The 27,337-nt window shown below is 38.1% G+C and overlaps 1 protein-coding gene across 2 annotated transcripts in view; it reads right to left on the bottom strand.

Annotated features, from left to right (window-relative positions):
• The window catches only part of VEPH1 (ventricular zone expressed PH domain containing 1), a 263,608-nt gene extending 236,595 nt beyond the window's left edge, over nt 1-27,013 (bottom strand). The window contains exons 1-3 of one of the 2 annotated variants that reach the window (XM_010365911.2): nt 26,910-27,013; nt 22,835-23,099; nt 18,647-18,941 (exon numbers count right to left, since the gene is read on the bottom strand). In XM_010365911.2, the coding sequence (XP_010364213.1) occupies nt 18,647-18,784 (138 nt within the window). In that variant the 5' untranslated portion in view covers nt 18,785-18,941; nt 22,835-23,099; nt 26,910-27,013. Of the gene's footprint in view, nt 1-18,646; nt 18,942-22,834; nt 23,100-26,715; nt 26,786-26,909 lie in introns of those variants that run through there. The other variant, XM_010365910.2, reaches the window with a different exon arrangement.
• Between the last annotated feature and the right edge of the window lie 324 nt (nt 27,014-27,337).

Here is a 27,337-nt window from a genome sequence, read left to right as displayed (position 1 = left end):
GACAGAGGAGGAAAATGTCTCAACTTGGTTTACTGATGGGTTGGCTGGGAACGTGGGTGCAATTCAAAATCTGACTTCTCTTATGTATACACCTACTCAGGGGTGACCCTGAAAGACAAAAGTGAGGGAACATTCTCCCAGCAGTCAGAGTTTCAGCCATGCACCTGATCATCAATTTTGTGCGGCAAGAGAAATGACTTGGTGAATGGCCAAGGGCCTGAAAAAAGAAAGATTGAGAAACTGGAAATAAGGAGCTCTAGGTAAGGAGCACGAATCCACACATGGGATTGGACATAAAGTATAAACATCTTTTATGCTCATGGGAATATTCACTACACAAGAGGCACTAAAACACAAAGCAGAGGGAATGACTCAGCCAAATGACACCAACCAAGCCTCTGTCATCAGTCACTCCAGTGTGATCCAGTCAGCACATAAATGGAGTAGCTATGGTGAGGGATAGAGGCCAGGCATCACCCAGCACTGCCTTGATGTAAATCTGCCAGCAACAGAGGCCCCTGCTGAGTCCTCAGAATGGCACCATCCCTCAAGGAAACAAATCAATCACTTGGTGGCAAGTTATTTACATTAGACCTTTTCCACCATGGAAGGGACATCAATCATATTGAGTGAAATTTGCATGTAATCCAAGGTTGGGTTTGCTTTTTTCTGCCCACAGGGCTTAAGCCTGATTCACTATTTGAGAGATCATAGAGTATTTGGTCTGCTGACATAGGATTCTATATAACACTGCATCAAACTCAATAACCATTTTATAGCAAAGGATGTACAGCAGTAGGCACATGATCGTGGGACTCACTGCTTCTATCACATACCATAACCTCTTCTGCCCCTACCCCAATACTGCTAGACTGATAAATCAATGGAGGAGGCTTGCAAAGAAGCAACTCAACCTTATATCCTGTTGAGGATGAAACACCATCCTCCAAGGGGCAGTACACATACTAAAACAGTGACCACTGCATGGTACTGTATTCCCTGCAGGTAGCATGAGCCCAACAGCCCAGTCACCTCAGGTTCTTTGTGTCAAGGGACCAGCAGATTAAGAAAGGAGTTGCCAACCTGGCAGGAGTAATTTGCCATGATCATTAGAAGATAGCAAGAGAAGCTAATGCTGGGCCCGAAGAATGGCACCATCCCTCAGGGAAACCAGTTAATCACAGACATGTTAGATCCTCTTACTAACTTTCTTATTATAAATTACCTCAGAACAAGAGATCAATCAGCTTATCAGAGAAGCTGTTTCCACATAGGATAAACTTATTATACAAAGCATACCACTTAGAACAGTGCTGGGGTAGACTATAGTGGAAATGATGATACATTGCCCAAATCCTCCCTCCAGGACCTAGGTACTCATTCTCTCAGCTGTTGGTTTGGAGCCGAGCCTGCCTATAGAAATTTTGTGTGGTCAAAGGGAATGGCCTCATTCAACATTTTGCTCCTCCCAGTGGACAACCTGCATCCAATGACTAGTCCTTATGGAAATATGAAGGCCTGGTCCATTGTCGTAGGATGACTCTGAAGGGTCATCCTAGTTCCAGAGGTCCCTGTGAGATTAGTTGAGGCTGTTGTATTTATTCACAGCTGCATTATAGTGCAAAGTTTTCCTCTGCCCAATCCTGCTTCATCCACTCCCTAACAGGTATTGTTTCTCAGAGCACTCCCCTATAAATGTTCTGCATGGTAATCACCATTTCAGAGTCTGTTTTCCTGGGAACAGAGTTTATATAGATGACACTGAGAAGCATAGCAAACAACGTCCAAATAATAGTTTATTAATAAATGGCAATGAGATTTTTGTCTGAATGAAACAAGCCTCAATAAAAGTGGAAGGTGCAGCTCAATGAAAAACACATGACAGGCATCTGTGTCTTGGTCATGAACACTAAGATTCAGTTTCCATGCTAAGAGAGTAATGAATTATCAGAGAATTTTGAAAGGGGCCTTTCGAATGAGGCCATTGTGTATAGGATCGTGTCAGTGACGTTGTTGAACATAAGGCAAATATGCTATAATTTCTAACTAGAAAAGTTAAGCAGTTGTCCATAAAGATAAATTACTTCACATTGCTCATAATTTCAGCAAATATAGTAATATATCAGGCATAGATACATCAGTTATGAACTTTGATATTACTGTGAGCCTCTTAAAGCTACGAATTTCTTATTACACAACACTTTACTACAAAGAGATTTTTCAACTTCAAAAATTTTATATATTCAAATTCTGTATATGGCATGAAGAAAAAATTCTCCAAAATGAGATTTCCTCCAAAAAAGGGGAAAACCTGAATAAACAGTTAACAACTTCCTTTAACAAATATTCAAAAAGACAAAAAAAAAATTTTAACCTGTTTTAGTGGTATAATCGAGTCATTTAAAGCTTTTTGGCAAAGGATCAGCTGTGCAATTAGGGTTTTTCTGACTTGCATTCCAGAAAATACCCTGTTCTTTTGAAATATATGTGTGTATGTGTTTATGTTTGGGCTGGACATTGGGTCAGTACCTGTGCATATTAAAATGAGCAACTTCTAAGGGCCAGATCTACTTAATGTCAAACCCATCAAGCCAGATTTAGAGAGTCATTTTTACAGTGACCTAGTCATTGTCAATTTTAAAGTAATTTATCCTAAAGTGGTGGGGTGTCAAATTGGAGAAGTAGGACAATGAAAAAGCTACAAATTGTGCTGCTCCAGCCTTGTTTATCAGGATGGTTCACTCTCACTCAACCACAGACACTACACCTCCACTTCATCATTCATTAACCTTTTAAGTCACTCTTACCTACGCTAAAAGCAGTCAATAAAGCATTTGGTGGTGGGAAGAATGAATTTGGCATAGGAGTAGAAACTTTAAAGAGAACAATGGAGATGTCCTAAGGCAGAGGATATGATCATTTCTCCCTTCCTTTCTTTAGAGGCAGCATGGCATAGTGGTTAAGAACATGGACTGCCTCAGAATGCCCATGCTAAGGGCTCCACTCTGCTTTTACTAGCTCCACAATCTCAGGCAATCACTTATCTCTCTGTGCCTCTCTTTCCTAATTTTTAAAGTTAGAATATTGTTAATATCTGGCCCCTAGGATTGTTGCAAGTATTCAATGAGTTAATACATGGAAAGGATTTACAACAGTGCCTAGTGCACAGTAAGTGCAGATAAATGTTAGCTATTATTTTTATTTCCCTTAAGGATACCATAACCCTAAAAGCCAGCTTTGGGTTTATAACCTACAGTGAGTTACAAATTCTCTTTTCTTTTCTTTTTTTTTTTCTTCTTTTCTTTCTTTCTTTCTTTCTTTCTTTCTTTCTTTCTTTCTTTCTTTCTTTCTTTCTTTCTTTCTTTCTTTCTTTCTTTCCTTCTTTCTTTCTTTTTTTCTCTTTCTTTCTAATAGATATCTTTATTGCACTTCCAGTGTTCTTCATTTTTTTTGGATGGATAAAAGTGTCTGAATATATTATATTCCTTATCTCTGAAGAATTTCTTTCATTTTTTGTTGAGTAGGTCTGTTGTCAATGAATTCCTTGTTTTTATTTGTCTGGAAACGTATTTATCTCTCACTTTCTTTTTAAACATTTTTTATAATTTCAACTTTTATTTTAGATTCAGAGTGTATATGAGCAGGTTTGTTACAAGGGTATATTTTATGACACTGAGGTTTGAGGGCATAAATGATCCCATCACCCAGGTAGTGAGCATAGTATACAATAGGAAATTTTTCATTCCTTCCCTCCTTCCCTCCTTCTTTTTCAAGTCCCCAGTGTCTATTGTTCCCATCTTTATGTCTATGTGTACCAAATGCTTGGCTCCCACTTATAAGTGAAAAAAAAAAGTGTGGTATTTGTTTCTGTTTCTGCTTTAGTTCACTTAGGATAAATGGCCTCTAGCTGCATCCATGTTGCTGCAAAGGACATGACTTTGTTCTTTTTTATGGCTGTGTAGTATTCCATGGTGCATATGTACCATATTTTCTTTATCCAATCCACTGTTAATGACCACCTAGGTTGATTTCATGTCTTTGCTATTGTGAGTAGTGCTGCAATGAACATAAAAGTGCATATGTCTTTTTGGTAGAATAATTTATTTTCCTTTGAGTATATGCCCAGTAATGGAATTGCTGGGTCAAATGGTAGTTCTGAGTTCTTTGAGAAATCTTCACACTGGTTTCCACAGTGGCTGAACTAATTTACATTCCCACCAACTGGGTATAAACTTTCCCTTTTCTCTGCATCTGCAGCCTCACCAACATCTGCTATTTTTTGACTTTTTAACAAAAGCCATTCTAGCTAGTATGGGATAGTATTTCATTGTGATTTTGATTTGCATTTCTCTGATAATTGGTAAAGTTGAGCACTTTTTCATGTCTGTTGGCTGCTTGTATGTCTTCTTTTGAAAAGGGTCTGTTCATGTCCTTTGCCCACTTTTTAATGGAACTAATTGTTTTTTGCATGTCAAATTGTTTAAGTTCTTTACTGATTCTGGATATCAGAACTTTGTCAGATGCATAGTTCATGAATATTTTCTCCCATTCTCCAGGTTATCTGTTTACTTTGTTGATAGTTTCTTTTTCTGTGCAGAAAGAAGCTCATAGATTGGAAAAATCAGAATTGTTAAAATGGCCATACTGCCCAAAGCAGTCTATAGATTCAACACAATTCCTATCAAATTATCAACATCATTTTTCACAGAATTAGAGAAAACTATTCTAAAATTCACATGGAACCAAAAAAAAAGCCCGAATAGCCAAATCAATCCTAAACAAAAAGAACAAAGTTGGAGGCATCACATTACCTGACTTCAAACTATGTTATAAGGCTATAGTAACTAAAACAGCATGGTACTGCTACAGCAACAGAAGCTCTTTAGCTTAATTAGGTCCCACTTGTCAATTTTTGTTTTTGTTGCAATTGCGGTTGAGGACTTAGTCATAAATTCTTTCCCAAGACCAATGTCCAGAATGGTGTTTCCTAGATTATCTTTGAGGATTCTTATAGTTTGAGGTCTTACATTTAAATCTTTAATCCACCTTGAGTTAATCTTTGTATATGGTGATAGGTAGGAATTCAGTTTCATTCTTCTGCATATGGCTAGTCATTTATTGAATAGGGAGTCCTTTCCTTATTGCTCAGTTTTGTTGACTCTGTCAAAGATCAGATAGTTGTAGGTGTGCGGCTTTATTTCTTGGTTCTCTATTCTGTTCCATTGGTCTATGTGCCTGTTTTATACCAGTACCATGCTGTCTTAGTTACTGTAGCCTTATAATATAGTTTAAGGTCTGGTAATGTGATGCCTCCAGCTTTGTACTTTTTGCTTAGGATTGCTTTGGGTATTTGGACTCTTTTTTGGTTATATATGAATTTTAGAATAGTTTTTTCTAATATTGTGAAAAATGATGTTGGTAGGTTGTTTGTTTGTTTGTTTGTTTGTTTGTTTTAAGACAGAGTCTTGCTCTATCACCCAGGCTGGAGGGCAGTGATGTGATCTCAACTCACTGTAACCTCTGCCTCCCAGTTTCAAGTGATTCTTGTGCCTCAGTCTCCTGAGTAGCTGGAACCACAGGCGTGTGCCACCACACCCAGTTAATTTTTTGTATTTTTAGTAGAGACAGGGTTTCACCATGTTGGCCAGGCTGGTCTCAAACTGGCCTCAAGTGATCCACCTGCCTTGGCCCCCCAAAGTGCTGGAATTACAGGTGTGAGTCACTTGCGCCCAGCTGATGTTGATCGTTTGATAGGAATTGTGTTGAATCTATAGATTGCTTTGGGCAGTATGGCTATTTTCATGATACCGATTCTTTTTTTTTTTTTTTTTTTTTTTTGAGAGGGAGTCTCGCTCTGTCGCCCAGGCTGGAGTGCAGTGGCCGGATCTCAGCTCACTGCAAGCTCTGCCTCCCGGGTTTACGCCATTCTCCTGCCTCAGCCTCCCGAGTAGCTGGGACTACAAGCGCCCCCCACCTCGCCCGGCTAGTTTTTTATATGTTTTTAGTAGAGACGGGGTTTCACCGGGTTAGCCAGGATGGTCTCGATCTCCTGACCTTGTGATCCGCCCGTCTCGGCCTCCCAGAGTGCTGGGATTACAGGCTTGAGCCACCGCGCCCCGCCGATACCGATTCTTTCAATTCATGAGCGTGGAATATTTTTCCATTTGTTTGTGTCACCTGTGATTTCTTTCAGTAAAGTTTTGTAGTTGTCCCTGCAGAGATCTTTTGGCTCCTTTGTTAGATGCATTCCTAGGTATTTTAGTTTCTTGCAGCTATTGTAAATGGGATTGTGTTCTTGTTTTGGCTCTCATCTTGAATGTTACTAGTGTGTAGAAATGCTAATGCTTGTTGTACATTGAGCTTTGTATCCTAAAACTTTACTGAAGTCGTTTATCAGTTCTAGGACCCTTTTAGTGGTGTCTGCAGTGTTTTATAGGTATAAATTGTGATGTCAGGGAGGAGAGATAATTGAATTTCTTCACAAACATTTTCTTGTGTGGTTGATATTTTTATACATTTATTCCACAACTACTTAATAATGTACAGCACAAGGACCACATAGTTATTACCCTCTTATAGTCATATTCTACATTGGCATCCATACTAATAATCCTGTATATTTTTATCCCTCTTTCCACTTTTAAAAGCATACACACACACACACACACACACACACACACACACACACTATGTGTATATAATGATATATTATGTCATTTATTCTATCACTTCAAGAATCTCCAAAGGCAAGATGTCACCACCACTAACAACAAGTGAGCTCAGAACTGACAATATTGCTGGGATTCCTAGCAGAAGCAAATATAAACTACTTTGAAGGTACCACACTCAATCCAGACCACTCAGTACTTACACAAATAAAATCTTATTTATGCTGAACTTAAAAATTTAATATTACGAAACACCCAAGAAAATAAGCCAATATGAGCACATGTCAGCAGATGAAATACAGAGCAAATTAGATATTTTAAAATTTCAGGTAATGAAATTATTGACCTCAAATTATTAAATTATATGTTCAAAATCAGTCAATGTATAAAGAATAATTATTTTTCTTTTTAACGACCAAGTCACTTTTTTAAAAACCAGAAATTTTGTTTTTTAAAAAGAACCCTCTAGAAAGTAAAACCTCAGTAGATGGATGAAACAGTGGATGGATGGAACTGAAAAAAAGACTTAATGGATTGGAAGACAGAGCTGAGAAAATAATATATCACATAAAGTTGGAAAATATAATAGATCAAGAAATATAGAAGATAAAATAGGATAGAATGCGACAGATATGAGGGCGATGATTTTGTCTTTTTTTTGTACTATTATGTTCTCAATGCCTAGAATATTGCTAGAAGAGAGTATGTACTCAATACATATTTGTTGGATGCACAACTGAGTGAATAAATATGATTTACAAAAGGAAAGATCAGATGTAAAAGTTAATATTTGAGAAAAAGTTTAAGAACTTTACAAAATTGAAAAAAGACATAAAACCCTCAAACTCACAAAACACAATAAGGATTGAGTAGGAATATACAAATAAAACCACATCTAGACATGTAATAGTGAAACCATAGAACACCAAAGGCACACGGAAAATATTAAACAGAGAGAAAAGTAGATTGAGTATAAAGAAATGGCAATTAAACTGACAACACATTTCATGACAGCAATAATAGAAACTACTGAGAAATGAAATGGCTGCCAATCCAGAAATGCACATTCTGGTAATTATTCAAAATTAAGGGCAAAAATAAGGACTTTTTAAGAAAAACAAATATTTAGAGAGTTTATCATTAACACACCTTCACTGAAGGGCTTTTTTTTCCCCAAAGATGGGGTCTTGCTCTGTTGCCCAGGCTGAAGTACAGTGGCTACTCAGAGATGCAATTATAGCATGCTGCAGCCTCAAAGTCCTGTCTCAAATGGTCCTCTTACTTCAGCATGCTGAGTAACTGGGACTACAGGGACATGCCACTGCACTTGCTAAAGATACTTTTAAAGTGTATACTTCAGAAAACAAGAACTTGGGTTCCGGAAAACAAACAAAAAAGAAAGTCAATAAAAAAATAAAGGTGAAAAAAGAAACAGGGAAATATTAGGCCTTTTAAGCAAGCATTGACTATATACTTTTTAAAAGCCTCTCATTTAAAAAGAATAGTTTCAAGGGTGTTACACAAGTAAATAAAAGTGCTGGTTAATAACATGTAAGATGGGCATTAAAGTATTCCAAGGTACTTCAAGGAATAGGAGGAGAACAGAGTTCCTGAATAACTTTAGACATAGTTACTGCAATTAATCAAATGTAAGATGGCATCAATGAGAAGATCTATGATTATTTCGTGTGTCATAAAGAAAGAGAAGAGACTGCCAGTTAAATTGTGAGGGACATCATGCCTCCAAGAGAGTCCTATACAGGATATTAATTAAGCATACTAGACTCTCATTTCCTTGAAATTTCTTTCATCTATTCTAAGAGAACTGTGCATTTCTCCTGCCCTCAATTGCATTACTTATTATAGTGTAATAGGTGATCTTTTACCAATATCTCAGTAACAAAAACTATAATCTTTTTTAGGTTCCATATAGTGCCCAGTTATAATTTTGCAAGAAAATGTGGAATTGCTGTCATTCCCCCAATGATTGGTTAACTAATATAAAACTTATATACCATGATGCTATCTCTGCATGCCTTTCTGCATACACAGTAAGTTTCTGTTTCAGTGCCACATTATAGTCTAGTAGTTTTGAAAACATTTTAAACGGATATTTAACTCAACATTGGTAGGAACAATAAGGTATCCAATTCAGTTAGAATGGTAACAATATGAAGAACAATATGACAAGTTCCTGCACATGGAGGCCATGACAACTATGTATGACTACTGCCTGGCCAACAGCAATTGGAAGATTGTCATCAATTATAAAACACACATTTATTTCAGAGATTTTAATATGGGAAAATGTCTATCTTAGAATTGATGAAATAGCATCAGTATATTTGCTAAAATGTTAAAGACAACTATATTAAAATAATAGAAATAGAATACATAATCTTCAATCCACTAGCCCCAAGAATGGCAGAAAATAAAGTGATAAAAACTCAATCAATTAAAAATTTTCAGAAAAAAGATAAAAATAAACATGGTAAAGTCAGAAAATATAACACAAATAAAATGAAATACATCCAAATAGATCGCTTATCATAGTAAGTTTGAGTTGACTAAATTTACCAATTAAAAGGCAGATATTTTCTATTTGGATTATTGAAAAAATCTACTTAGATAACATTTACAAATTACATTTAAGTTATAATGACATAGAAAGGTAAAGGTAAAAAGATAGAGAAAAAATAGATAACTTCTACTCCAAAGAAAACAGGCAAAACTTATTAGGAATAAAAATGCTCAGTATATACTAATGAAAAGAAAAGTTTTCCAAGAAAGAAATAACAATCTCTAACCTCTGCATCATAATAAAAAAGCCCCCACATGAATAAAGGCAAGCTTGACAAAATTACAAGGAGAAATTGGCAAACCCAAAATCATAATGGAAAATGTAAAACATATCTATTAGTAACTGACAGTCCAAACAAATGCAAACTTACTGAGGATACACAAAATTTGAACAATATCATTAACAAGAGTTCTTTAATCAACATATTTAATATATAATAATATAGATATTAAGATATCCAATAATTAGACAATACACATTCCTTTCAAGCACATATTAAACATTTAAAGAGGCAGCATAGACCAGGCGCAGTGGCTTATGCCTATAATCCTAGCACTTTGAGAGACCGAGGAGGATGGATCGTGAGGTCAGGAGTTCAAGACAAGCCTGACCAACATGGTGAAACCCCATCTCTACTGAAAATACAAAAATTAGCCAGGTGTGGTGGTGGGCACCTGTAATCCCAGCTACCAAGGAGGCTGAGGCAGGAGAATTGCTTGAACCCAGGTGGCGGAGGTTGAGTGCACCACTGCACCCGACAGAGCAAGACTCTGACTCAAGAAAAAAAAAAAAAAAGAGGCAGCATAGTTTGGTGGCTAAGAATAGTTTCTGAACTCACATTCTGGGCTTGATTTTTGTTTCTACTAGTTACTAGCTATACAACCTTGGTCAAGTTACATTATTAACCTTTTTATGCCTGTTTCCTCATCTATAAAATGGGAATATTGGTATACTTATCTCAAAAATCTACTGAAAGAAATAAATATATTAACATGTGAAAAGCTCTTAGAACAGTTTCTGGCACACAGTAAGTGCCACATAAGTATTAGCTGTTATTATTTACGCAGATTAGCCATAAACTCTGTAACAAAGCAAGTCTCAACTACTTCGAAATAACTAGTATCACGCAGTTCACATTCTCTGACTACAAGCAGTTAAGATTTAACTTAACAACAAAAAGATTATAAGAATTCTTGGGAAATTAAAACTAACTTCTAAATTACTTGTGAGTCAGAGGAAGTCACAATAAAACTAAGAAAATATTTAGAATTTACAATAAAAACATATCTCAAAACTCATAGAACGATGCTAAATGTGACTTAGCAAGAAATTTATGGTCTTACATGCTTATATTGGAAAATAAGAAAGTTAAAATAATCAATAAGCTAATTATACGATTGAGGAGACTAAAAAAAAAGAAGAGCAGAATAAAGCCATAGAAAGTACAAAAAGTAAAGTAGTAAAGACTTGAAAAGAAATTAATGAGATTTTGAAATGATCCTATACAGATGATCAATAAATCAAAACTTTGAAAAGTAGAAGACAAAGCTCTGAAAGTATTGATAAGATATCGATGAATACAGATGCTGCCAAAAAAATAATAATTCAAACAATTTGATGATAATAAATTTGAAAACTCAGATAAAATATAAAATTGCTTAGAAAATATACTTTACCAAAAGTGACTGAAGCAACATTCCTAATTTTCCTCAAAGAAGTTGAATCAGTAGCTTAAAAATCTATTAAAATACACAAATTTATAGTGCCAGAGAGTTTTACAGTGTTCTATGAAATCTTTGAGGATTAGGTCACAATATTACAAACTCTTGCAGATAACAGAAAATGTGGAAACATTTCTCAACTCATTTTATGAAACTGCTGTGTATAACTTGATATCAAAGCCAGGTAAAGACAGTGGGAAAAGGGCAATTAAAGTCCAATCTCATATATAAGCATAGTTCTAAAACTACTTTAAAAACAGCAAACCAAATTTTAAAATGCATTAAAATAAACAACAAATTTTATTTTGCTCCAGGAATGCAATAATGGTTCTATATTTCAAAAATCTATTACTGTAATTCACCACATTAACAGATTAAAGGGGAAAATAGGATTATCTCAAGAGGATAGAAAAATCAATTGATAAAATTAAACAATTCTTAGAAAAACAGGAATAAATGAGAACCTCCTTAATCTGATAAAGAGCATTAACCAAAAGCCTGGAGCAAACATTATGCTTACACTGAAAAGTCAGAAAACTCTCTTTAAATAAAAAGAGAGAAGGATAACTCATTCTAGTCAATCTAGTTCTGAAGAGCTAGTCAGGATGTGAGACAAAGAAATCAAATAACAGAATAAGGATTGGAAAGGAAGAAACAAAACCATAATTATTTTAAAGTGATGACTTATGCATAAAAAAATCAAGGAATGTGCTTCTCCCATTTAAAACATATTTTTTCTTGATTCTCTCCTCTCTCCCTATCCCATTCTTTCTAAATACCAGCCCATTTCTCTGATCTTTATGGGAAAATGCCCAGGGTTGTCACTGCTCATTTTCTTCATTTCTTCTCTTCCTACCATCTTGAACTAACTCCAATCTGGCTTTCAGTCTGACCCATCCAGTGACAACTGCTCTTGTCGAGTCATAATGACCTTCATGTGTCTGAACCTCAGGCAATTCTCAGTCTTGACCAATCAGTGACAAATCTCACTTGACCAATCAGTGGCATTTGACATCACTCTGTCCTTGGAACAGTTTATTCACCTGGCATTCAGGACACCATTATCTTCTGACTTTCTTTTTTTTTTTTTTTTTTTTTTTTTTTTACTGGATATTTCTTCTCAGTTTATTTTCCTAGTCCTTCATCATCTCCTTAACTTCTGAGTACTGGACTCAGTCTCTGGACTTTTTACTTTGTCTGCACTCACTCCCTTGGTGACCTCGCTCAGTCTCAAGGCTGACAAGTTCCAAAATTACAATTGCCAGCCCAGACTTCTCTCCTGCTCCAGACTCATACATACAATACTTGCACATCTCCACTCAGAATTCTGACAGCTCAGACTTTACGCAAGTAAAGTGAAACTCGTGATTCTTCCTACACTCCCTTCCCCTCACCCTCCCTCTCCAAATTCCTTCCTTCCTTGGTCGTCTTCATCTTACTTATTGATAATTTTATTATGCTAGTTTTTCAAGCCAAAAATCTTCAGTTTGTCCTTTCTCTCTCTCTCTCTCTCTCCCCCCGCCCCTCTCTCTCGTCATCACACACACATACTTCAGCAAATCCTGTTGGTCCTATCTTCAAAATACATCTAGGATCATCTGAACACTTCTCACCACCACCACTGCTCCATGATGGTCAGAATCTCTGCTGCTTCTTATCTGAATTATTTCAGTAGCCAGTTAACTAGCCTTTCTGATTTCACTCTTGTCTTTCCACAGACTGTTCCCAAAACGGGAATAGAAAAATCAGACCATGTTACTTCTGCTCAGAACTCCCAGTGGCTGTCCAAGACTCCAACAATCCAGCCTCCACTTCTCTCCTAATCCCCCCCCCCATTGTTCCCTTCACTACAGCCACACTGACCTCAGAAACTCCAGTCTACAACCTTAGGACTTTTGTACTTAATGGTTCCTCTGCCTGAAATGATTTTCTCCAGATACCCACAAGTATTGCTCTCTCATCTCCTTCAAGTTTTGCTTCAATGTCAGCTTTTGTCTCAGTATGGACTACCTTGTCCACCCTATTTAAAATTTCAAGCCTCCAATACCCTATCACTGCCCTCTGCTTTAATTTTCTACATAGCACTTACTTATCTTCTAATACACTACATATCTTCCTTATTTGTTTATTTTCTGTCTTACCCGATTAAATGGATGATGTCAGAGGGCTTTTTTTTGTCTTTTTGATGACTCTTATATCCTAACATCCAGTACAGTGTCTGAAACGTAGTAGACAACTAATAAATATTTGTTGAATAAACTGGAAAATGTATATAGACAAATTATTAGGATTAATAGGAGAGTTGAGTGAGTTTGATGAACGTAAGATCACTATACAAGAATCACTTATGTTATAATCAACTGAAAATATAATTGGAAAATATAATTTTAAAAAGAATATTCATATTCTCAGAAAAAAATATAAAACACTTGTACATTTAACAAAAGATGTATAATATTCTTAACATTCGTAGGAAAAATATCATAAAACCTTACTGAACAACATTTAAAAACATATAAATAAAGGGATAGAAATGCAGTGCCTATAGATGTAAAGACAGTACATAATGATGTTAATTTTCTTCAAATTAATCTACAGATAAAATTACACCCAATTAAGATACTGATAGAATTATTCAGAAAACAGGAGAAGCTTAATATAAAATTATTAAAGAACAGAAACCAACAAAGCAATGTTAAAGAAGTTTGGGAATACTGTCCTACCAGATATCAAGACTTATTACAAGGTAAGAGATAAGTTGTGTATCAGAGTGAGATATGCAACCTGCGTAGGTGACAAAGGACTAATACAAGAATATACAAAATACTCCAAGTTAATAAAATAAGATTTTGAAACTACAAAAGAAAAAAGAAAAAAAAAACACATAAACAGATACTTCACTGGAAGTAAAGTGGTAGGCACTTCCTTCAGAGGAAAACAAATGGCAAATAGCAAATAAACATATGAAAAAGTGGTCAACCTCGGCAATAATGAGAGGAGTGTATGTTTAAACAATTACGTGCTGCTTCACTTAGATAAAAAAAAACTTTTAAAATCTGATAAAAAGCAAGCACTGGTGAGGATATAAAACAACTGGAACTTTCAGACACTGATGTTAGGTGTGTAAACTGGCACATCCACATTGGAAAGCAATTTGTTGGTATAATCATAAAGTTGCAAAGACACAAAACCCTAAAACCTGTTGTTTCACTTTGAATTGTGTACTTCAGAAATACTTGGCAATTACAAGTATTTAGAACTTTAGAAATAATTGGCCAAAATTTCCAATTACAAGGATGTTTACTGTAGCACTGTTTAAATAATAAATGTAGACTTAAAAAAGAATGGATACATTGTAGCACATTCTTATAAGGGAATACTCTGCCTCAGCAAAAATAAATGAGTTGAAACTACATGCACCAATATAGACAAATCTCAAAAACGTAATTTAAGCCCTATGACAACATTTATATAAAGTTTAAAAATATGAAATATTATGCTATAATTCCCTTTGGAACCATGGATATGTAGCAAAAACAAAAACAAAAAGCAACCATGCATAGCTAAATACCACAAGCAGGATATTGGTTACCTTGGGAAGCATGACAGAGGAGAATTGGATTAAAAACAGACATGCAGGAATTTTCAATTGTACCTAACATGTTAAAGTAGGTGATTCTGTGTGCCTGGTGTGTTTCATTATTAAAAGAAAAATAAAGAGTACTGGAAGGTGGATGGACCAGTTGGGCACGAGGTGAACACCAAGTGAAAGGTGGGAGAAGTGGATGAGTGGATGAGACAATCTCATTTGGAGTAGCCTGGGAGGAAAGCCAAGTTAGTACAAGTGATTATTAGGTAAAAGTGGTCTAGAAAGGACTCGAAATGAAAAGACAAAACTTAAAGGTATGTTTGGGAACTTGGAGAGGATATTGAGTTGAGGAATCACATTTTCAAAGTGAAACGTAACGGCAAAATATTTCATAGCAGTATTTTGTAGTAACTGGTAGAAAAAGAGGACATGGACTGGAGAGTGAAATCTAGTAAGGTTTAATTATTTTGTGAGTGGCTCTGGGGGAAGGATTGAAGGCTTGTTTGCCACATTTTTGGATTCCACAGAGCTGAAAGTGATAAGTAATATATTTGACAGAATCATGATGTTTAAAAGGCATATTCTGGAATGAGGGCTTAAAGACAATAATTTTTTTTGCCATGTTTAAAATGTGGCAGAATACACTTTAAAAAATTTAAACTTACCTAATTATAAGTCTTGATTCAACCGGAATGCCTTAGCACATCACAAGATAAATGTAGACAACTGATTTTTTAAAAACACAGAATATTTGACTAGTATTAGTAGTTGTTCTAAGCAATTGGTCTGAGCACTGGGCAATGATAAATTACAATAATAAATTTGGACTATTCCAAAGGAGGGTAACCAGAATGTTAAGAGTGTAGGCAATACTTGGGAGCTTCAATGAAGCCTTCTCTAACAAGGTAGAAACAAGATTGTCCTTTGAGGATTAAACCAATAAAGTCCACTCGTATGACTGGGATTAGCCAGTACAGGCCTAAACCAAGACATTGTCTTTTCATGGGTGACTCTGCAAGTGAGTTAGATGTAATCTCAGGGAGGAAGGGCTGGAATGTGATTGCAATGGAGGAGGAAGAAACCTAATCAATAAAAGTATTTCTTATCCAAAGAAAGACTGAGTAAACAGACTTGAGGAGAACAGCATGAAACACACAAGAATTCTGATCTGTATGAGTTATAATTTTCATTGTAAATCAATACATCGTGCTCTAATTTATATTTCCAAGTCTTGTGTTTGGATAGCATGATTTGGATAGCATTTCTCAGGTACCAACAAAATTGAGTTTTCCAGATCTGACAACTGAGGGCTACAACATGAGGTGGTGTAACCTTTCCCTGACACAGGCTCCTTCTTTTTCATGGAAAACCCAAGGACACTAAGATGTTTAGCTGGGAGGAGACAAGCCAGAGGTGAAGCCTGGTGCTTATCTTCAAAAGGTTTAAAGTTGTTCTTGTAGAAATGGAAGGTAGACTCTTTTGATTGTTGGGGGCAGAGAACAGAACAGAGACAACAGTTAGAAAGTACAAAGTAAGAGTTCATCTGGCTAAGCAGAGGAACATGTTAACCATTTGAACTCCCAACAATGAAACAGCTATCTCTTTGTCAGGGTTCTCTGATCATAAGCAACAGAAAAATTCTGAATAAGTACAGCAAAAAATAATAATAATAGCAATAATAAGAAGATAAGAGGTGGCCCACATGTTTGAAGGAGAAAGTGAAGGACCAGGCCTTAAAAGGAGCAGTGATCAAGGCAGCTACAATGATGGAGGGGGAGGAAGTAAAGTATTGTTTCTTTGGGGTACCGTCCTCATGATAAATCACCCTCTGCTGATATCTTTCTTAAAATTAGTGGGGAAAAACTTCTGATTTTCAAGCCTGGGCCGTGTGTCTCACCTCTTCTCTCCCCCACCCCTGATAGGGAAGGGTAGTGGGCACTCATGGTAGGGAACCTTGATGGAGACGCCATCAAGGCTTCATGCAATGGAAAGGGACAATTTACCAAAGGAAATTGAGGAGCAGGTAACAATATTAGAAACCCAGCATATTCTCATCACTGCAAGTGCAGGAGAAGCCACCTATTTTTCAGCAATCTTCTGTGCTGGAAGTTGGAAAAGGCGATTTAGAAGATCCCTTCCTGTTCTACATTTCTGAAGAGAAATGAGAAGTGGAATTGATTACTGAGATCCAAGGTCATTAGGAAAGGCCTAGAGAGGAATAGTTGGGGCTGGATCTGAGAGAAGGATGGGACACAGCTAACAGGGAAGCAAGCCATAGAGCAGGCATGGTGGTTCCATGTGCTAATCAGAAAAGGAAGATAAGGAGCTGCTGGCATTGGTAACCTCAAACTTGGTTTATATAAATTAGAAGCTACCATTTTTCTTCTGCTCCATGAAGGGGTTACAGATAGAGAAATGGAAGAAGTCAGATGTGGTAAAAGTTAGTAGATGAAGAAGACACATCAACTCCTGGCTCTCCAGAACTCCTGGTAGAGTGAGATGCTATTTGGACAGCTTAAGGAATGGACGATGATCCTAATGACAAGGGACTTGCCAGCCTTAATAGTTAACCAGTGAAGCTATATAATAGAACTGAGTCACCAGTCCTAAAATTCTGAATTTGATGTCTGTGAAACAAGCAATTATGGAAACAAAAGAAATAATGATGGCAACAAAAGAAATAACTGGCCACTAGTGACCTCTAGTGGAAGTAGGCTTTAGGGAACCTATGTGATCTTTGATTTCTGTTTTGTTTAGTTTTCCTATTAAGAAGATGAAAACCCAGTGTAATTTTCAGCCAATTTATTTGCAGAGGACTGTGAAAGAAGGGGCTTCTGAAAACAGGACAAAAATCTTACCCAGAAAATGAAAATGTACCAGCAACATGTTGTGCTTTGAGTCAAACTAAGTTGATTAATGTTCTGGAAAAGATGTGGATGAGTAATTGCCATCAAAGACATTACCTGAGAAAAAGAAGATTTTTTTGAGCAGTGACTTCATTGGTCACTGGGGGGAGTTTGGGATGTTAATGGCAGCCAGCAAGAGAAAATAGGCTTGAAGAGGAGGCTGCATAGGTTGCCAGTGTACCTTTTAAATATATCTTCTTTGTAACATGGAAGAGCGCTGTTGTTTCTGAAATATGCACACATTTGCCAGTTCAGTATTGTATGGCTTGAGTCCCACCACTTTCCTCTTCCCAATGGGTGTCTGTGCCAAGTGTTGGCAAACACTGCTGAGCTGGGAGGATGTGGGTGGATGCCTGGTGGCTCTAGGCCTTTGAAGTGGGACCAGTCTCATGGAGGGTCCAAGTACAATCAAGACAGTCAACATGAAAGCACACTGGGCACTCCACATCCATCCCCTTTGGGAAGTGCTTTCAGAATACATAATCTTGACATTGAAGAGAAGCAAAGGAATGCAAGGATTGATGGGAGGTTTTACATCTGTCTGATCACACTGGGGACTAATAATGGGTGGGTGGAATTAAATGGCAGGTCCAGGGAGCAGGGGTGTGGGTGGGTAGAAAAAGAAGCAAGGGAAAGATAAAAAATAGAGACAATACGGAAGTAAACAGAATCAGCGTTATCAAGCCCTGGGCAACTGTCACTTCTGGCAGCAGAGTGATTGCTGTCCTGGTCTCATATTACCTGCGTGGCAGGAGGTGTCATCCTGCCTTCTTTCATTATTCAGTCTCCCCCACACACCCTGCTCTTGTTTACGGATGCTATTGTGCTGCTCTGCAGGTCTGCTTTTCCCTGGATTTGCTCCCTCTCCTGTCAGTGTCATTTCAAGGAAATAAAAATAGCCCCTAAATAATATTTTTGTGAGAATTCCACCCTGGTCTGCAATTTTCAGAATTCTGGTCTTTGTGAGTGGGCAAAAGACAATCTAACTGCCCCCGCTAAGCCATGACTTCCCTACTGTTATTTCTTAGATGCCAACAAAACCACAGAGCAGAGTTAAGAAAGACCAATATTAGCGGTATTTCCTCTTTCCCCTGCAAAGATCCTTCTGCCAGGATATATACAAATCTCTAGCTCTAGGATAGGCCATTTCAGAGATGTAGTCTGTAAACCAGTTTACTTACTGAAGATGAGCTAATTATCGTAATTTGCTCCAAAGCTTCTGTCAGGCTGTCTTCAATCTCAGAGTCATCTAAGGAGAAGAGGTCCCCAGCTCGTGAAAGATCTTTTTGTCCCAAAACCAGTCTGAACAGTTGATGCATGGTGAGGAGGAGTTTGATCAGTTGACTTTCTACAGACCCAGAGCCATGTGTTTCAGTTATCAGAGGTCAGTAAGACAAAAACATGTAGCAGGAGGTACACTTCTTATTCCATGAAAGGTCATTTTTCTCCAGACTTTGAGGTCTTCATTGACACTCTCTGCAAGGGAAACAAATGACACAATATAGCCCCTGGCAGAATGGCATAAGCTCAGAATGTGAACTTGGTGTCCAGCAGAGAGAGAGAGAAAAAAGAAACTTGGAAACATGTGCCTGGAGTAATAGATCCCGGCTTAATGATCTTTAAATGAGCTATTTCCTTGTTTTTGTCTCAAAAAGTCTTGTCAAAAATTACTAGGTTTCTCCAGAATTTAATTTGAACTTTAAAAGTCAACATGAGCCCCACACTTTTCTCCTTTCTATATCCTTCTCTTCTCTCCATGTCACAAGGACAAACAATAATCATGCCTAACACTTGCCAGATTTTCCTCAAACAGATTCTCATGGGAATCAAACAGAAAGGGAGAACAAAAGGAAAAGAGGGAGCATAGGAAACATCTCCTAGACCCACTTCCTAGAACCCTTTCTTCCAGAACCTGGACACAGAAACCAGTGCTTACCCTCTTGATTGGGCTGCCTTGCTATGCTAGCAGTAGAAGTTCCCCCTCTGTCAGTCAAAAAGGTGTCCTCAGTACTTACCCTACTCCTACGTACTCTATAATCAAGTAGTAATAAAATAAAGGATGCTGCTTAGGAGAATGGCATTAGATAAATCTCTACTGAACATGAAGATGAACTTGAACACTTAAATGAACATGATAGCCTTGCCATGAAGGCTAAAAAAAGGGCTTTGAGATCAGGCAACCCTCCCTCTATTCCAGTTGGAATAATAAAGTCCCACTATATTTTTCACCCAATTAACAGTCTACAGAGAGGAGACCAAAGGCACAAATTAGACATCTGATTATTCTCATCAGCTCCCTTCTGGGCCTAATAAAATCACAGACCATTTGCACTGGTAGAGACCTTAGTAATCATTTAACGGCCAGTGAGGTTTAATGACTTCCCCAAGGCCCCATAATAGCTGTGGCAAGGATAGTCTCCTGATTTCAGTCCAGTGCGCTTCCCTCACAGTTTACAGTAGAGGGGAATCACCTCATACATGTGGGTAACTTACAAATGCAGCCACATGCTTAGTGAGAGCCAAGAGTGAGTTATTTAATATAAGCAATAGGCAATTCTGCCTAGCATTTTACTCTGAATGTGTTTGTCAGAAAGAGTGTGAAAAGGGAGAGGAGAATCTGTTGTTCCCTTAGGTAGTCTCAGCCCTCTCCTCCGAGCTATTGTTGTGAGAGCACCTCTTTGTGTTGAATGCAAGTTTAAAGACACATACTCTTCACACAACATGGCCTCTAAATACAAGCCAAATCTTTAATTAGACACTCAACTAAATAAGCTACCTGTAGTATTCTAAGTGGTACAATTCATGAGTCATAGGGATTTTAAGGAAAATACTGCCTACATGCAATTTTTGTACTATCTACCAGCTTTTGAAAAATGAAGCCTGATACTTACATGCCTTTATCTATGTACCAGGCATAAACACTTTGTAAATACTAACTCATCTAATCCTCATAACTATATGAAGATCTATCATCCCCACTTTGTAGGTGAGCAACCTGAGGTAGTTAAATAACTACTAAAGTCATGCAGCTACCAAGCTGGAGAACTGGAATTTGAATCCAGAGACCCTAGTAGTGCTAGACTCCAAGTTCATACCCATTATGAAATATTGACTCCAGGTAAGATGTGAGGCTACTGTAAGGAGTAAAGGTCCTAAGAGCATTATTAATATTTAGTGATGAAGGTGTCAGCAGGGTTATTAAGCAACGAAATGAATTCCTGTCCCCTTCTACACTGCTCCTGGATCCTTGCCCATTCTATGCCCTGGGATTTAGAGCAACCAGAGAGCGAGAGTCACAAGGAGAAGATGCTTGGAGGAAGAGCAAAGGAGAGTGGTAAGCTTTCAGAGGCAGGTAGAGCACAGAGTGAGGTACTGCAAAGTAGTTTGCACCCTGGGAAATGTGGAAGAGTGAATCACAATATCTCTAAGAAAAATCAGCACAGTGTTTTCCTACATTTTTCTCTTAACACATTTTCCTCCCAGGCTCAGATATTTACAGTGACAAGAGTCTCAATAAAATAATATTCAGGAAAACTGGACGGAAATGACTTCACCCGACCTGTCAGTTTGTTGGACATGTGGCACTCCATGAAGTACATTCAGCTGCCCCAGTCATACATGCTCAGGAGCTCCAAGAAAGAGCAGAAATACGTGCTGGTACAGAGGAGCACCCCCAGGCTTTTCCTGGGTTCTTTCTGCACACTTCACATTTACATGACACCTGGTGTGGAGTCCCACATTCATGCTTCCAACTTCAGCTGTTACTCTGGAGGGCCCATCACATGCAAAACATTGCTTTGGGCCCTAAACAGAAACATCAAGTTGTTTAACACACAGCCATACAGGAAAGTTTTCACAAACCTAGGGGTGGAGTGGGGAGAGGTGGGACTTGCACATTATTTTACAAAGGGCTCCTTTGCACATTTTCAACAGTGATCTTCAAAACACCTTGTACAATATGGGAGTGACCAAGAGAAAAATCTCCTGGATAACACAAAAAGAAGTTTGGGGAAGTACAAGGGAGAGAGAAGTCACTTCCAGGGGAAGATGATAATGAATAGCTTCATGGAGGAAATGGCATTTGAGAAGCACCTTTAGGATAACTAAGATTTTTACAGATTTCATTCAATGCACTTGTGCTAAGTCCATACTAAGTCATCTGCTCATCTAGGAACGAAGGGTCAAGTCCCAGCTCAGCTACTCAGTGATTATGGGACCTTTAGTTCATGTTTTTTTCCTTTCTTGAGACTTGGTTTTTTTATTTGCAAAATGGGGCTAATACACACCTCATCTGTTTCATCAGGGTGTTTTGAGGGTCACAGGTGATAATGCGTAAAGGAGTCCTTTATAAAATAATGGCACAACTGACATTTGATGTGTGTTCGCCATGTGTCAGGTACTTATCTCAGTGCTTCCCACATACTGAGCCACTTAATTCTTATGACAATTCCATGCAATCAAAAACTGATGTTTAGAGAGGAAAGTAACCACCAGCCTTCAAGAGGCACTTGAAGAGTAAGTTGCCAAGTTAAGATTGAAGGCAGCTGGTCTCCCAGGAAAGTTGTATTCATGACTGTGTGAGATAATTATTATTGAGCTGCCTCCCTTCCCATCAGCTCTCATTCAGTGAGTACTTCCACATGCTGCACATCCCTTCCTAGATAAGGACTGGCAAGGCACATTATTTATTTTTCAGCAGCTCTCATTAATATTTTGCTCAGGTGTCTGGCTTCTCCTGCTGGTCTTTTTGCAATAGCAGGGAAGGTCAGAGCCAGATCAAATTCTACCTTATGTTCTGAGAAACTCCCTACCCTTATGAATATTATAGTCCTGTGGCCTGTGTGCATGTGCACATATACATGCACCATATACACACAAGCACACCATATACACACATGCACATATGTGCACATACGCAAATACTTTCTACACATCAACCTTTTTGCTAGACACTAGACACTTCTCTTAGTTCTCCCATCAACTCTGCAGGTAGATATTACCACCTAAGAGGAAACAGGACCAGTGAGGTTAAGTATTATGCCCAAGTTTACACACAGAGCCAATATTCACATTCAGGTAGGCCAGACTCCAAAATTTCATACTTTGTATATGATTTTAAAAACTGGTTTATACAATTCTTACTGCCTTTAACTTGCTTCCTTCATAATTTCTTTCCCTAATCTTTAAGGGGTTCTAATCTGAGGCCCACCTTCTCATATAGTTGTTGTTGTTGTTGTTGTTTTAAACAGGTATTTGCTGGCGAATCAGCTTTCTGTAAGGAGAAACAGAAACCACAAAAACAGAAATGACGGCGCCAAACACGGCACATTTCAGGGAGTCACAGCTGTCCCGCGCAAAGTAGACTTTACCTGCGTGCTGCTACTCCTCAAAGGCGCCCTTGCAGTTACTCAGCTGCAAGGTTTGAGACTGGGCGGGAGATTCAGGCAGGCTCCGAGGGCACAGCGAGTGGAATCCACTCAGCTCAGTGAACCTGAAGTTGTTCATTGCGGAGCTGGTGCCGGGTGGAAGAATTCAAGGAATGCAGCCTGATGCCACCGGCAGCCCCAGAGACCGGTCAGGTGACAGGCTGCACCTCACCCAGCGGAGTTACCTCCCAGTGCCATGCTCTGTTTCCTGGGATGAAACACAAAGCCTGCTCCAGTAAAGGAGAGTTGTTTTTAACAGAGAAAACAGAACTCCCTGTGTTCGTGAAAATCTATACTTTCCCAGGGAAGAATGGGGGGCGGGGGCGAGCCACGCAGGAAACAATTTTCAACAGGAACTCAAGCAGGTGAACGGAATGGCTGTAGGGAGCCACCTCTCCGAACCCCAGGGGAGGAGAAGAGAACTGCAGCTTCATTAACCCTTCCCTCTCCCTGAGATTTCACACACGTTTTGGAAACTGAGTGTTCCTCCAGTAAGGGTAACCTCCTAAAGAAAGTATCCCTTTGCTCTGCTTCTAGAGTAATATTACTGAAAGTTTAAGTATGCGGGAAGTTGCTAAAAAACAGAACAAACTTCACAACATACATACTCTCTTTTTTTCGTTATTTGCTGGAAAGCTTTTCATAAAAATCCACGTGGACCAGATATACTGGATTTATACTTTTAAATATTGCAGCAACACTCAGGAAAAAGGTTTATCCTGCTTAATCTACTGACACTCTGATGGAGAAAAAGGCACTGGAACTTTCCTTTATTCTTTAAACAGTTAACAGCGCACTTTAAAAAGCAAGGTTTTTAAAACTGCATTCTTCCCGACCCCTAAATCATCTGTTCCTATGGTAGATCTATAGCTATCAAATCATCTCTCTTCTGGCAATGCGTACAGGCAGCTATCCTGCAGATAATCTCATCTTTGTGCTCACTGAAAGGGTGTGATGTGTCTACTCAAAGGGTGTGGTCAGGGTGGCCACAGTTAAAACAGGTCATGTGTTCCAGGAGAACGACCTCATAAATCTGCCTAGACAGTTGGTGATCAATCACATTTTTATGACATCCACATTTGGAGAATTATCCCCTTGAAGAATCCCTTTATAAAAATCAAGAATCCAGTCGTTCATGAGTAGCTGTATTTTTTCATTAGCAGTTTTCTAATTTAAAAGATACTAATGAAGGCTCCTCTTTTACTGGAATACATGATAATGCTTTAGCTTTCCCTTTTAATCCTTTATTCCTTATTACTGATTTTTAATCCCTAGATTTTTATACAGTTTTATTTTTTTAAAAGGGTGTAGAGTCCTGAATTAGACAGTCTATGGGACTCCAGTAAGAGGAGCAGAGTGATAAGAGTATGGGAACCTAGACTCAACTGGGTTCCAAGCTCAGCTATGCCATTATCTGCAGTGTAAATGTGGGCAGGTTAATTAGACTCCCTGAGCCTGCAGTTCCTCCTTTGATCCTGACGATCGTGATATGGGTTGTTGGGAGGTTTAAGGAGATGATGCAAAACATTTAACACAGAGCCTGGCATACGACAACCATAGAAGTGTCAGCATTCATGTCCTTAAGAGTACTATTATTCCTATAGATAGTCCACCAGTTAACACATCCCCATGCCATACCTTTTAAAAATTAATACACAACTGTACTGTTCACCAAATTGAGTTCACAGAGCTAAACATGTTTAGGTTGTTTCCATTTGTGTCATATTCATACCTTTGCTGTCCTTTCCCTATCTTAGTCATCCCGTCCTTACCTCTGGGTTGTTCACTTTTCATCTGTAAACTTCACTCTCTTGAATGTGTCCCTGTTGATTTTGGTAACCTTATCTTGTTTCCTAGAGAGATAGTTTTACCGTGATCCTACCCCCACCAAGGTTGAACAATAACAGTGAATGTTTTTACAGAGCAGAAATGGGCCAGGATACAATGTATCTCAAACTTTTTGTGGCCGGGTAATCCAAACACCTGAGTTTTCTGTGGAAGTGTAGAACTCCTTCTCATGTTTGTTAGTGAGAAAGGAGTGCCCGTCCAGGGCTCCAGCTACTTTCTTTACTACTTTTCAAGGTGACCTACACTCAGTGTCCACTAATAAAACATTAGTGGCTTACTCTATTATGCATCTGTAGATTCTGATAAATGAAAATATACATGAACCGGAGGACTTAATCACCACACTATTGGGACACTGCCTGTAGAATAATTGAAACTCTTGGGGGAGATTTCAATCACCATAATTAACTCAAGAAACCAACTTATTCTGAAGAATTCAGTCTCTAGCTTGCAACTTAGGTTAGGCTATACCCTGGTTTCCTCACTTCAGAAAACTCTAGAATGGCAATATTTGTTTACATTATGCTTTAGACTACATTACTCTGCATCAAAACATTTTTGTTTTATTCACCTGCATTAAAAATGCTTATTAACAATCTGAGACCTATTTGGGCTCTAGAAACTTTCAATAAAGTTCTCAGATTTTTTCCCTTGAAAGAAAGGATTAAAGTTCCTTTTGAAGGAGCATCTTTTTCACACAGCGTGAAAGGACTACAGGAGTTCCCATGGGAATTGGCTGCATACATTTCAGCCCTTCCCACAAGATGTCTATTGTTCCCTGGATGTCTCTGGGCTTCCATGGCTGTGGCATGCTGCTACACTTCACTTCTACTGAAAGCCTCTGAGGCTGGCTTATTCCAAGCGATGCTAAAGGACTCAGCCCTGTCTTTTTGCTAGAGTGCATACAATCAAAGTTTGTAGCAGGCTTATTTCATAAGTACATGAAAAAAATAGGTTTGGTGACCTACTTAGTCAAGAGCCCAAAAAACGACTTAATTTTGATTACATATTTCAACTTATTAAAACACAAATAGGAAACATTTCCTTCAAAAAGAATGAGAAATACTTCAAGTCTAATAAGCTTTCTAAAATCAAGGCTTTTGTGACTTGCCATAGCTTTATAGTGTATTCATTCTCACCTGTAAATTTTGACTTTGCAGGTCATTTTTGCTCTGGAATAATACAAATCTTGCTGAAAAATCCTAATTCAAATTCTGTGGGTTTGTTCTTCCACATAATGTACCCAAACTCTCAAACTGCATGGAAAACTCAATGTTAAGTGTATCTTCATTTACATTTAAGTTTCATACACTAAATATCTATATGACCAACTTAAATATTTCTCTAAGTATTTTTTCTGCTTTCTAAATCGAAAATATATAAATGTCATTTAATCCAATCGTTGATTACTACAGCAATTTAAGTGTGTATCTGAAAGAATTAAAAAGTGGTTAGATTTAATTATGATTCGTAAGACATCTGAAACACCAAAGGAAAAAACGGCAGCAAAAACAAACAGTAATGGTGACCCTGTTCAACCCACTGACTGTAATGATGCTACAGTATTTAATTTTCTTTGAAAATCCATAGGCAGAGCCAGTTTCTTTGCTGGTTGCAAAATGTTGATTGAGGTAAACAAAAGTATAAAATAGAAATGAGACTAGATTATTACAGAGTAAAACAAAAATGCACATAATATGAATCTAGAAGCACAGCTTTCTGCTCCTGAGGCCTAGAGACATGTTTTAATAACCCACAGAGAAGTGGCATTTTTACCCTAATAACTGAAATGCCTGCATACATGGCTAGACACACAGCTCCCAAATGTGCTTTATCTGCATAATCAGCCAGCCCCTGGAAGTTTCTCAGCTCCTTCCTCCTATCCCCCACTCTTTGCCTCTCTTCAGCCTCTGACATTTACTTTAATTAGCTTTTGTTTTTGCTGAACAAAAGGACATGAAAGAAGATAGCCATACCTCTTTGCACAGGAATCTCTGGTCATAGAAAACAGAAGGCAAAATCCTTGATCTTTAGAGCACTGCAGCTGGGACCCATGACCATGCTCAGAGGCAGTCTTGCAGCTGCTGCCCAGTCCCGTGGGCTGCAGCCGCGTCTCCCTGAGCTGCTTGTCAAGCCAGTGGTACACTTCATTCCCTCCCCATGGACTCACCGTGCAGAATCGGGCAAATGAGTAACTTCTCTTCTCTCTCCCAAACTTCTGCTTAGACCTAACAATTGGCACAAAGCTTCACTTATTTCTACATTAGATTTACAGATTTCTCTGAGCAGATCTGTAGTTTGAAAGAATTGGATTTGCCTAACAACCAGTAATTTAGGTTCTGTTAATGAATAACTAAGTTTAAGAAATCAAGGAAGTTTTAGGTTAATATCAGATGTGGGGCCTTTCAGTAGACATCAGGAAAAAGGCTTGGGGAGGGAATGGAGGAAGGGAAGCACTGGAATGAGGTGGTATTTAAGCCAAATATGATAGAAGAAAAATACCACAAAAGAAGCAAAAGGGCTAGTGTGAAGGAGCAAAAGTCTATTTATACTATTGGTGTTGCTTATGAAACACACAACTGAATGAAACTTCCCTGG

This window comes from Rhinopithecus roxellana, chromosome 1 (assembly GCF_007565055.1).
Source record: "Rhinopithecus roxellana isolate Shanxi Qingling chromosome 1, ASM756505v1, whole genome shotgun sequence".
NCBI classification, from domain to species: Eukaryota; Metazoa; Chordata; class Mammalia; order Primates; family Cercopithecidae; genus Rhinopithecus; species Rhinopithecus roxellana.
Note: the sequence above shows the minus strand (reverse complement) of the source record. Positions and strands in the feature narration are given on the sequence as shown.